Source organism: Setaria viridis, chromosome 1 (assembly GCF_005286985.2).
Source record: "Setaria viridis chromosome 1, Setaria_viridis_v4.0, whole genome shotgun sequence".
NCBI lineage: Eukaryota > Viridiplantae > Streptophyta > Magnoliopsida > Poales > Poaceae > Setaria > Setaria viridis.
The window spans coordinates 29,830,248-29,842,953 of NC_048263.2; the positions used below are offsets into that span (position 1 = coordinate 29,830,248).

Here is a 12,706-nt window from a genome sequence, read left to right on the forward strand (position 1 = left end):
GCAGCATTGTATATAGTATGCATTGACTAGCAATCAGCAATTCAGCTAGGACAGTGAAAAAGGACAGTGAAGAGGAGTGAGCTGACAAAGACTCCATGATTGGCTTGTTAGGCCAGCATCGCGCTTTACGATCGCATCTCTCTAAAAGGTGAGGAATGTATGCAAAGATTGACGGCGATGGTCGAAAGGGAGGGAATGGTGTACGCGAGCGGCGCAGTTGGGAGTAAACTAAGTCCCCGCGGCCGGCGCGGCGGCGTGGACTTTTGCCATCATCGTCGGCTTGCTCGAAATGTGCCTGCAAAGTGCAAACCCCCTCGTCCAGATTTAGGTCTCGGTACAGGGAAATGCGATGGAATCCGCTGCTCACGTTGGCAAAAGAGACGATCCCGGAGATCTTGGTTTGATATGCTGACGGAAGCGTCAAAGAGAGAGATGGTCGTCCTTTAGTTCAAAATGAAAGAGATGCGTCGTCCATCCATGTGTTGGACTGCTGAACTCTGAACAGTGACGCCTTTTTGCGTTGTGCGCGCGCGCGCGCTCTTTTTTCTTTTTCAGAGAAACCCGTGGGCTCTGCTTAAGCGCTAAGAAAAGGCCCAGTTTGATCCGGGCCCATTTGCTCACGCGGTCTCCCACTCTCCGGGTGCCGGACCCACCCGCCAGAAGCCCAGCGCTGCCCTGTCTGGCTGTTTCGCTTTCCTTCCGCTGAGCGCTCCCCCTCCCTCCGATCTCTCTACCACCGCCCACCGCCACCACCCAAAGCCGGCGACCCGGCGGCGGCCACCGCGCGCGGGGTCCTTCTCGGCGTCATCCACGGCCGCACTCAGGCTCGCGGCGGGGTCTCGTCTCCCTCCAGCTTCGCCGTCCGGGGAAGCCGGTTTCGTCGGCAGGCAAGCCCTAATCCTCCACCATTCCCCCAATATCCCCGCTCTCCGCGGCCTGCGCAGCCCGATCCGGCGTTGTTTGCTGTGCACGTGACTAGGTTGTCCCCGGTCCCCGCCGCTTGCTGCCATCCGTGCCGTGCTGCTATTCTGCTTGCGTTGCCGTGCTGGTACCGTGGCCGCGCCGTGATGTGCAACGTTTAGGCGTGTGAATCGCCAGAGCATGGGAATCCATGCTGGGATCATCACATATTAGCTGAAAGTCAACTGCCCTAGCGTTGGTGATGCGTAGAATTTGCCCAAATGAAATTGGTTTTGGCATTGTATGGTACCGTTTGTGAATTGGCATGTGCCTTCGACAACTGCTCTTCCCTTGGAAGTCAAGTCATTGCCAAGTTATATGTCTTCAGAAAAAAATTGGGCTGCGTTGAGCTATGGAAAGCTTGCTGGTGTGATGACTGCATTTTGTTTGGACTTACCTAGGTCCAGATTAGTTCACATTTTGCCCTCCTGACCACTTAACATGATCTTCAAAATTCAAATCCTACAGTGGATCTTACATTTGTAAAGAGTGAGGTGTCACTCATACTGCCACTCATTGAAGTTTGCTGTTGCAAATTATCTGAGTTATGTTGTCCCTGCTGTATTACATAACAGCTAGTGATTTGGTGTATCCTGTTTCTTTTTTCCCCATAGCTTTTGGCATCCTGGGAAATTTTACTCTGAAGAGTCCAGAAAACGAGCATAACCATCGCACATCTAGAAAGCTCAGACTGGGTTGTCCACACAGCAGGAGCTTACTATAAACTTTATGTAGGATAAGGCAGTAACAAGCAGACAAGCATGGATATTATTTTTAAAGCATATTTATATTTGAATTATATTTTAGAACGATTAACAAATTCAATGTTTGGGTTTTTCTGGCTAGCATCCAATCATGTAACTCTTGCAGTAAAAATCATGCACTACAGTTCTGCACCATCCTCAAGCTATTGACTTATGATGATTATTCTGTGGGAGGATATGAAGCTTACTTTTATTTGCAGATTTTTCTTTTCAAACATTTCAGAGTTAGTGTACATGTTAGTTCTGGTACAGTAGCTATCCAAATTTCAAATTAAAGCTACTCTGCAAATATATGCAAATATGAAGATGAACGGTGCAGCTAGCAATGCATTTTGCATGGGTTGTTTCTTCATTGTGTAGCCCCCACTTTCTGCAATGAAGAGCATCTTCTGTTATTTCTCACCATTAGAAGTTGTAGCCTTCTCGGTTGTGACTAATACTTGTTGTCTGTGTAGATCAGTGGTCTTGTAGTTGGTGGTCAGGCGACAGACCAGTGTCTTATAAACTAATTGGCCATGAGATTGGCTAAGTTGGGGCTAGGGGGGATGGTATTACCTAGCACGTAGGCAAACTATATGGCTGCCTTGGGCAACCACTTATTTAGACATGTTTTATTATCATTTCTATAATTTTCAATAAGGATGGACCTGGCGCAGTGGTAAAATATCTCAACTTATCCCTAGAGGTCCTTGGTTCGAATGAGCTTCCTTGCAAAATAAAGTAAGGGTAAGGCTACCCAGAATTCCTTCTTTAGACCCCACATTATGTGCGAGATTTTAGCATTGGGTATGCCCATTTCTGTAATTTGCACTGCTTGTTAGGAGAAACATAGCGGCATAGCATTGCCGAAGTGCCACTTTAGCAAATCACTCATCAATTTTTCTGTGTTAGTAAAATACCTAAGCAAACTGTCACATTGCTCTGGCCCCGGTTGTGCTCATTTTCTTCCCAACTAGACATCTCATATCTAGTGCATTATGGTAGTTCAGATGAGATGCACTTTGGACCAACTAAAGATAACCCGGACCGTGATCCTTGGTATGTGTCATGGGTGTGGATCAAGAGGGCCATGGCCAGCATAGCCCCCTTGACATATGACAGGAGATGATATAGTTAGAGTGATATGATTAGAGATGGGAATGCTAGCTAGAAATGAGATAATATTGTTAGCTCCAGGTTCAAAGCCTAAAGGGGAGAGCACTTAGACAATTCACTTTGAGTACGGGGAAGTCAGTGTGAGGATTGGATTAGCTTTGTTTGTTAGGGGCATCCGGAGTCCGGACTTATATAAGGTCACGTCAGTCTTCTCAGTTGATCAAGCAAAAATCAAGCTAGCTCTCATCTAGTTGTCCTTCTCATCTATGACCTAGTTCCTCATCCTTAGTAGCTGACTTCACCTGGGCTATCACCTGGTGGTTAGTCGTGAGCATGAGAGGAAGCAAGAAAACAGGGGCCATGGAGTATACTTTGTAGTGTTATTTACTAAGAGCATTAAATTGGTCTATGTTAAAGTGGCAATATTGGAGTGCTATGTGTTTTCCATTTCTTGAGTTATTGACTGGATTACCTTCTAAGAAATCAATGCTTGGTATCTTGTGCAGGTTGAGTTAGTGGTCGATTGAAGTGAAACTGTATTTCTATCTTCAACTGCCAAGGCAATGGCCTACGAGATCAGTGAGATCAAAAGTAATGTTCTATTCTCAATACTGTTACTTGCTGCAAGTAATTAAAGCACTTCCATTGGCCCTTCCTGTTTACATATTCAGAAGAAATAATCAGAACTCTCTTTCGTTCTACTGCATGCAATGAAAAGATTGAGTAGAGAGTACTAGACTGCTACTCCCTATAAGGCATGCACACATTCCAATATTCAAACTTATTAGTCTTTGATCAACTATGTCTTCGATATTTTGATAGTAGGATAACGAAATGGTACCGTCTGATTCATGTTTGAAAGTACTTTCAAATGATCATAATATTGTTGCAATGATATTATGAGAGAAATCAGCAGTCTTGGAGATTGTGCTGAACTGTGCATTATACTTTCAACACAGGGAGCACCTTATAATACTTGTTGCATACTGTAAAATTTCTCAGACCTTTTCCTTGACATGTTTTGTGTTTACATTGAATTTGTTGAGAATCACAAACCTGACTGGATATATTTGAAAACAACATGACAGGCTAGGGCTTGGTGAGTTGAGATTCTGAGCATGTATGTTCAGTAAAATAAAGAGAACCAGTATATCGTATGTGCAATAGAAATTACGTTCAGTTACAAAAAAATTTCACTTGTTCCTATTCACTGATCTACTAGAAGTTGCGTTCAGTTACAAAAAAAAGTTTCACTTGTTCCTATTCACTGATCTACTGTTTGCTTCTTTCCATCTAAGATGATGCTAATGATTTTCATTTTGTTCCCCATGTTTCAATATGAAGAGATTGGCATAGGTCTGGTGGGATTCGGCATCCTATTCTCGTTCCTTGGTGTTATCCTTTTCTTCGATAGGGGCTTGTTGGCTCTGGGTAATGTATGATACTATAATTCACAGTCCTTGTGTTGTAAAACTATGTATCCAATGAAGTTAGCATAACTCGTTCCTCACGTTCTCCTACATTGTTTCTACATTCTACTAGATTTTCTTTTTGACTGGAGTGGGCCTATTACTTGGATGGCAATCTATGTGGCAACTTTTCACGAAGAAGGCAAACCTTAAGGTATTTCTAGGCTTTCATAGATACAGGACCGCAACTCTGTGGTTTGCTTATGCGCTGTTTGTGCCAGCTTCTATTTTACGTTCTGAAACATAACTTTTGTTGTACACTCTTGAACTGATAAAGTTCCAGGTGTATGAATTGGTTGGTTGTTTTGACCTTGGGAAATTGGCTGTTAAAATATGGATGAACTAGAAATATAAGTTGCAACTTGCAAGGATGTTTATAGGATTGTTATTATTATTATTTGTTTGTTAGTTTATTATGACTTGAGATTATATTTGCATGAAATATTTGTTATATGATAATTATTTTTGTCTACCACATCTTGAACAAATTAGTTACTTCTGGATTGGTCAAACTTTCAATTGGTGTTAACCTTATGCGTATTAATGTCACTGCTTCTCTTGGCACATTTTCTTAAGCAAGAAAGTAATATCACAGCTTCTCAGTGACTGAAATTGTTGAGATGTGGTTTTGTTCCCTCCATGGCAATCACTAGCCTTGTGGTTTTGAAAATTGCACGTGAGCAAACAAACATGTGGCTAAAGTTGAGCCCTGCACAAGTACAGGACATGCAGGGTATTAGTATTACTGTTGCAGAATGCATGCTGTGGCAATAGTATCCACCTAGCAAATCGAAGTGTCTTAGTATTAAGATGTCCCTCTTGATTAGTCTTAGCTAATATATTATTTCTCTTCCAAATGCTGACCTCAGTGATTTGTCCCATGCCCACCCATTAAAGAGATAATGTTATTCTTATCTGCAGGGATCCATACCTTTCTTCATTGGTCTGTTTCTTCTTTTTGTCCGTTGGCCTGTTGCTGGTATAATCATGGAACTATATGGATCTTTTGTGCTCTTCAGGTCCTTGTCCAACTACCCTCATTTTAAATTTGTTTCTTGGTTTCATTGTTACTGACCTTTGCTTCCAATTTTGCAGTGGTTATGGGCCTCCCATCCAGGCGTTCCTATATCAAATACCTATCATTGGTTGGATTCTGCAATACCCATTCCAGGTAAAGTTTCCATTTCTCGGAGGAACCTTTAAAGTTATTTTTTGACAGGATTTTAAAAGTAATTCAAACTGGTCTTTCTGATACAGTTACTTATATCCTCAACAGAAATGTTTATGAGCTTGAATTTTTCCAGTAGCCATCCTAGATTATAACTGATGCATGAGCCTTAATCTGATCCCTGCAGCTGTTTGCTCAGTTGAGGCGTAAGCGTGCTTGAAACCTTCTGCACTGCCAAGATATAGCATGCAGTTGTGATGTTGATACAAGAACCACCTGTACCCTTCACCTTGCCTCGAAATGATCTTTCAAGTCTTGTGTGCATATGCATACTTTGTGGATTCTAATATTCAGTCGTTCTGAGTAGTTTATTATTGTTCATATTTAGACAAAGTAGAGCTTCGAAAGGTGTTGGATGGTGGATGCTCGGTTTGTTGAAACAGGACCTCATTGCCTTTCATCATCCCGACAACAAACTGTGGGGTTATAGTGATCACACCTGGTTTATTTCCGATTCCTGGGATCTGGACGCAATTTGCCACGTTACTTGCAAGTTGCAAGAAACTTGTGTAGAAGAAACTATATTCAGAAATCTTGCAAGGAGCTTGATAGCTCACCTGATGACTAATATCTGTGTGATTTGATTCATTTTTGTCCAATTAATGGCCTTCACAGGGTGAAACGGCTGTGGTATTTGAATTTCGTTGCAGATATCATTTTCTATGTTTGAAGTCTACAGGTGGTGACATTTATGATTCTTTCGGCTGACGTCATTCATGATAGCGACGTTCTGCTTACTTGCGCCACGATAGTTTTGCCTAAACTAATTGGTGGACGCATGGTAGCATTAGCATGGATTTTTCAAGGACAAGATGCCCTTGTCCTTTCTTTTATTATTGTCATGCTGTTACATGAACTTCTTATGTGCTAGTGCTGACTAGATGTCTCGTTCAGATTATGTTGCTGATAAACCATTTGCGTTCGCAATCATGTCTGCCATTGAATCTTGAATTTTTGACGTAACGTGCCATCAGTCCAGGGCTATCATGGTCTGAAGCTTGTTACGGAGGCTTTTCATCTGACGGGCCTTATCTTTACCCACAGTGATGCTGCACTAGAGATCTTGCACGTCCCCATCGCATTCTTCTAATCTGACAGTGATTTGTTGCTTGCTGTCCAGCAGTGGACGAAGAGGAGAAATTTCAAGATTTCGTTTCTCATGATTTCTGTGTAGAACATTGTGCCAGCGAATCTTCCGATGCTTCTTTTTTGTTAGGGATATTTCAGGTGCCTGCCATCATATTCATCAAGTTGCAAAAGTGCAGGGCTTATTCAACCCAACCCATTGGCACTACCAACACTGGCATGTATGTGTCCTCCCGTCATCTCCAAACTCCATTGATTCTTCCAACAGAATTTTACAAGAACTCAAACTTACACCAAGTTCAAGCCACTGGGTCAAATTTTTCTAGCAATCAGGCCTGGCAGTTTAAGCGCACATACATGATTTGATCCTCAATCAATTGGCTGAAGAAATCGGAGGGAACATGCCAAACTAGAGAGAGAGACAGATGGCGAGTAGGCAGTGGCAACACCTGTCCTTATCCAGCTGCGCTCACTCAACTTGCTCTGCAGTGGCTTGTCGCAACGCGTCAAAACCAACAATCATCGACAGTGCCGATTGCCAGAGCAAATGGAGGGACCCCCGCGCCCAATAGCTCGTCTCCTTCCACGATTTCTTTCACCCAAGAAAAGATGAGCAAACCCGAGCGCCACTAGTGTTCTTCTCTTCGTCCATCTACCGCCGCACAGGCACAGCACCAGAAAGATTCCTAGTCCTCTTCCCCCACCACGGTGCCCCACCCCTACCCACTGTTGGGCTGCGCAGCGGCACCACGCCACCACCCCCTTTCTCCTCTTCCCCGTCTCCTCCCCCCCGTCACATCCTCCTCCACCCAATGGCGGCGTATAAATCCCAGATCCAGATCTCCCAACCCCAGCTTCCCTCTTGCATAGCATACCCAGCCAGCAGCCAGCCTGGCCATCTATCTACTCATCATATGGGCTACATGTGATCTCTCGCAGGTGTTTCTTGTGCTGCTCCGTGGCTGGCTGGCTGCCACCCCTGTTTTCGGTTCAGTTTCTTGCATTGGTGCAAATGTTTCTTTTTTTTTGTCAGGCTATATCTTTTGTCTACAGGTGGTGTCTGGGCGCAGTGGTTTATCGATCCCTTCCTTGCCTTGTGCTGATCCGGGAGTGGTGGTTTCAAGTGTTTCTTGTTGCAGACAACGCGGGAATCGGTCGATAAACCTCTGCATCCAGCTCTCACCATGGTTCCTGGCTTCCTGCTCATAGGTTCATGCTTAATGCCCAAAAGCTAAGCTTTGGTATTACTGTGGTGATATGCTTCTTGCATGATGATTTGACTTTGTAGATCGATCGATGCTACATGCTTTCTTCACATAGTTTCATATGTCTTCATGTATCGTGATGTTTGGTTGATGGTTATATTTGATAGTAATTGCATAGTTGATGCATACACTATTTTTTTTTTTTGAAACGAATGCATACACTATATAGCTTGTTTACCTTTCTTTTCTTTGAAAGAAAGGGAAAAGAAAAAAAAAGGAAATAAGTAGCCTAGCATATCTAGTTATGCACCTGTGTCTCTAGCGGCGCTTTATGTTTACTTATGCTAATAACATCTTAATGACGTGTGATTATGATTACATGATGCTTGTATAGCTTTTGAGGTACTCTATACTACCAAAGCAATGAAGTGTTCGGTCGGTTAGAGGTATCTTAGTGAGTGGGGATTAATTCCTTTATTTGCTCTAGAAAGCATAGTATTGCTTGGAGCTAGGAACCATTTAGGGAAGGTGGGATGCCCAAGCGATCTTGCTTGCTGCCGTCATGCCTAGAATATGTTCAAATTTATTGGGGGTGAATCCAATTCAGGACACGTCTCAATAGTTCTATTCTTGACCAGAGGTAGCATACCGAACAGTTATATTCTTTTTTTTTTTTTTTGCTATGCTAAAATCACAGTTTATCGGTGGCAGAGACTTTGTTTGGATAATGTTTTTGGGATTATATGACAGGCTCTGAAATATGATATATAACTTTGTATTTTTTGTGCTTAAATTGTAAGTAACTGTTGTTCTTACTTTGCTAGCTTTTGTACTTTTTCTGCACAGCAGTACAAGCCTTGTAGCTATACTGTGATTCCGCCGTTGGTTGCGGCTTGGCATGCATGATCTTGTTACTCTCTTAAGTTTTTTTTAACCTAGGTCAACTTTTGCACACCGAAGTTGTCTCATGCATTTTATAACGAAAGAGTGCTTGACGTATAGACAGGAAAAAAAAAGGTATGGACGATCATAGCATGACTTTACACTGCAAATGTCACTCGTTTATCCCCATTCTTTTGTTACAAATATGTCTGAGGCAATATCCATGACTGGCTACTGGTAGAAAGTGATTTTGATGGCGTGTTTTATTAGGTAGCAGTAGGTTCAGACTGAGCCGTTCAGTACACTTTTGTTTGAACGACACATTTCACTACTTGGAAACTGTGAAATCTTTGAACCATTTTGTCCTGCAAATGGGTGCTTGTGTGGCCACGATTTCAGGTCTAGTTGGTGCAGTCCCTGCTCGACGGTCCCTAATCAGAAACAGTGCGGAGCCCCCCGTCCGCGCCGAACGCCGATGAGCCGATGCAGGCATCCAGCTAGCTGCTGGCCTGGCTGCCGCACGCACGATACGAGCCGGTGCCGAGGGTCCCGAGTTCCCGAACCCGAAGCTGCGCGCGTGGGCGGAGGGACTTGGTCAGCTGCGCCGTTGAACTATTCAAGTCTTACGAATTAGGTCTTGCAAATGATCTCATCTTTTACAGCATTAGGAATAATCCCATGACTTCTGTGCCTTGAGCCATCACGTACATCTGCAGCCCACGAAGCTATATTGGTGTGCTCTTGCACACCATCTATATATATAGTATGACTTGTTTAGCTTCCAAACTCTAGACCCATTAAAGTATTATAAACCCTTTTGCATCGCCCAAGCTTGCTAGTGTTACTGTCTTTTCAGTGCATTTTCAACAACTTCCAGTGGGCTGCGAATAATCTAAGAAAGAAGATGACCTAAAATATTTTCGGTTTTTATTTTTTTAGAAGTCGATTTGTGTCAAGTTGTTCTTTTGTACTGGCCATTATGTTTTCCTTTAGATACGAGGCACTATTTTGGTGTCTTTCTTAAAAAAAAAACACCGCCAACTGATCCAGGAAAATAACAATTACAAATCCAAAGACCTAATTTCAAACAAACCGAGGACTTCGGTTCTTTTTGTTAGGCTGACGAGCTCAGTTTGGTTTGGTTAAAATTGGCCTGTGCTCTTTCATGTTTGCTTTGTGGCACACAATGCACGCTAGAAATACTATTATAGCGGTGACGTGGGCAAAAAAAAAATACAAATATGGGGTCGCACAATTGTATAAGCAACATAGATAGCCTGCCCGGTTGTACTAGCTTCACCTTATTTGCAATGGTTTGCAAAGCTAACAGATTAAAACCACTTTCGTTTCGAACCCAAATCTTTAGCGCCTCCCGCTTCTCAAACAAGCGGGCTCATAGGCTTCTCCTTTCGTAAAACCAATGTTTTCTTTTCAAATTTAAGGGGGCATATGCACCCAGTGACCAAATATATTTATGTCCGTGCAGTGGACTGAGTTTGCGCTGTACATATGAAAGATTAGTCGATCACGATAGCAAGACTTGCTGCCTTTTTTTTTTCAAATGTCCACATCTATCTACAGGAATGCATGGCCAAGTTCACATTTAGTTCAAATCGATTCCTCAAAAGACCTATGCGAGCCAACCGTGATAAACAACTTGGTTTATGGTAGTGGACTAGTGATATTATGATACATGTATCCCGTATCCGTCAGTTCCCTCTCTCCAAAGCTTTTCTTATCACAAGGGGAAAAGGCAAACTATGACCGTGTGACTCTCCAAACATTTTAGCATGGCATAGCACAATTTTAGGAGCTGTTTAGCATAGGAATTTCATAGGGAACAGTGTGAGTGACTTGCTCATATCAAGTTCAAGCATTTCGAATTGGACATAGTTTATTGCGCATTTCCCATTGTAATGTACAAACTCAAAATTATTTTTTTTTCAAAACGAACTGGGCAGGAGAGCTGTCAATTATATTAAAAATAAGAGGGTCCAGACAGGACAAATACAAAGCACCAGACAGTGCAAAGAGGAAAGAAAAAACTATTACAGTCCTTTGTATGGAAAGTATTAACAGCGGGCGAGCAAAACAGAAAGTTGCTTTGCCCCGGCCGTAGTCCACATCGCAGCCTCATCTTTAATCTTTTCGAAAATCATGTTGATTGTTCATTCCTTCCGCTTGAAAATTCTCGAGTTTCTCTCCTTCCATACAGTCCATGAGACGAGCATGATCATGGAACGCATGTCTTTTCTTGAGGAGCAATGCGTTGTTGCCCTTGCCGACCACCAATGGTGCAAAGTTTCCACCTATTCCCATAGCATTGGCTGGATCGCCGTATAGGATATCCAACTCGCCACCATGTCCCACAGCCTACGCGTCACCCTGCATTGAGTGAAGAGGTGCATTGCCGACTCTTGTGTATTATGGCATCACAGGCAGTTAAGTTGATTTGGTCACCCCCTTTTGCACAATCTATCCGTCGTCCATAACCTGCTTTGGATCGCAAACCAGAAGAAGATCTTACAGCTTCTAGGAGCCCAAACTTTCCATATTAGTGCGTCGAAGTTGGTGTACGTAGAGCCAATGAACTGTGCGTTGTATGCGGATTTGGCTGAGTAAATCCCGTCTGCACTTAGTTTCCATTTGATGTCATCCACCGCCCTTGGCCCAAGTTCCACTTGCTGTACAATTTTCTATAGGACATGCTTCCGTTTGTGGTCTTGCGTGGAGAAGTCTCGGTGCCGAAGGTTGATGTCCTTAATCCAGTTCCTGTTATATAGTGCTTCCCGCAGACATCTATTCTTTTTCCTGGAGATGGAATAAATGTGTGGAGCTACGTCTCTTGGTCATTGTCCCTGTGCCCATCCACTGTTCCAAAAAGAAGTCCTAATCCCATCACCTATATCGATAGTGGTACATGTGGCAAATAGCTTTTTATCCGTATTGTTACAGGGAACTTCGGATCCCACCCAAAGTTTATGCTCTGCTTTCCACTCTTGCCATAACCATCTTAGCCTCAATCCTCTTGCGAACTTTGTGAGGTTTAGGATTCCCACACCCCCGAGCCTAGTTGGTCTTGCGGATCGCACCCAGTTAACTTTGCATTTTCCGCCTGTGATTTCTGCAGCTCCGGTCCAGAAAAATTTCTTCCGTTTATGGTCGACGTCCTTCATCACTTCTTGGGGAGCATCTAGCGCTGACAGGAGGTATACCGCCAGCGAGGTTAGCACTGATTTATTGAGTGCTAGACATGCCGTCATGGTCATATTCCTCGCGTTCCATGCGGTGAGCTTGCTAATCGCCTTATCGACAACATACTGGAAGTCTACTCTTTTCAACCACGTCGTCGTAAGTGGCAGCCCCAAATATCTAATCGGGAATATTGCTCTTGTTACCTTCGTAGCTTATAAGCATCACGCTCGATTTTTCAAAGTTTGTTCTCAAACCCGACATCTCTCCAAACCTGGTCAGTAAGTCAGCAAGGGCACTTATATCATCATTGGTCGGATTTAGTAATATGGTTGTGTCGTCGGCGTACATGGAGGTTCGCAGATTTAGGCATTTCCCTCTGAGTTTGGTCAGGAAATTTCTAGGAGGGCACGAAGCGGCTCAATCGCTATGACAAACAAAAGTGGTGACAGTGGGTCACCCTGCCGTAATCCTCGCTGGTGCTTGATGGGGCTGTTCGGGATCCCATTGAGGAGGACCCTTGACGACGATGTGTAAAACAGAGATGCCATCCAGTCGTGCCATTGTGGGGGGGAAACCTAGTCGCTCAAGTAGGGAGAGCAGATAATCCCATCGTACCGGTCGAAAGCTTTTGCGATGTCGAGTTTGAGGGAGAGTGTCGGTATTTTGAGGTGGTGAAATCGTCGCGCCATATTGCGGACTGTCAAGAAATTATCATGGATGCTTCTTTTTTTTTATGAAAGCTGATTGTGATTGCGATATGATGGATTTCATACGGGGCGCTAGACGCATGGCAAGGACCTTGGTAATTATCTTGATGAAGGA

The 12,706-nt window shown here is 43.5% G+C and overlaps 1 protein-coding gene across 1 annotated transcript; it reads left to right on the forward strand.

Annotated features, from left to right (window-relative positions):
• The first annotated feature begins 675 nt into the window (after positions 1 to 675).
• LOC117860770 (vesicle transport protein GOT1) lies at positions 676 to 6,084 on the forward strand. The gene is made up of 7 exons (XM_034744148.2): positions 676 to 887; positions 3,326 to 3,410; positions 4,164 to 4,255; positions 4,362 to 4,442; positions 5,210 to 5,307; positions 5,384 to 5,459; positions 5,644 to 6,084. The coding sequence occupies exons 2-7, from the start codon at positions 3,383 to 3,385 to the stop codon at positions 5,674 to 5,676; spliced, it is 408 nt and encodes a 135-aa protein (XP_034600039.1). The 5' UTR covers positions 676 to 887; positions 3,326 to 3,382; the 3' UTR covers positions 5,677 to 6,084.
• The last annotated feature ends 6,622 nt before the right edge of the window (positions 6,085 to 12,706 follow it).

Coding starts and splice junctions, on each gene's coding strand:
- LOC117860770 (XM_034744148.2), top strand. CDS start 3,383: ATGGCCTACGAGATCAGTGAGATCAAAA. Junction 4,256..4,361: donor GCTTGTTGGCTCTGGGTAAT/GTATGATACTAT, acceptor ACATTCTACTAG/ATTTTCTTTTTGACTGGAGT. Junction 5,460..5,643: donor TTCTGCAATACCCATTCCAG/GTAAAGTTTCCA, acceptor TGATCCCTGCAG/CTGTTTGCTCAGTTGAGGCG.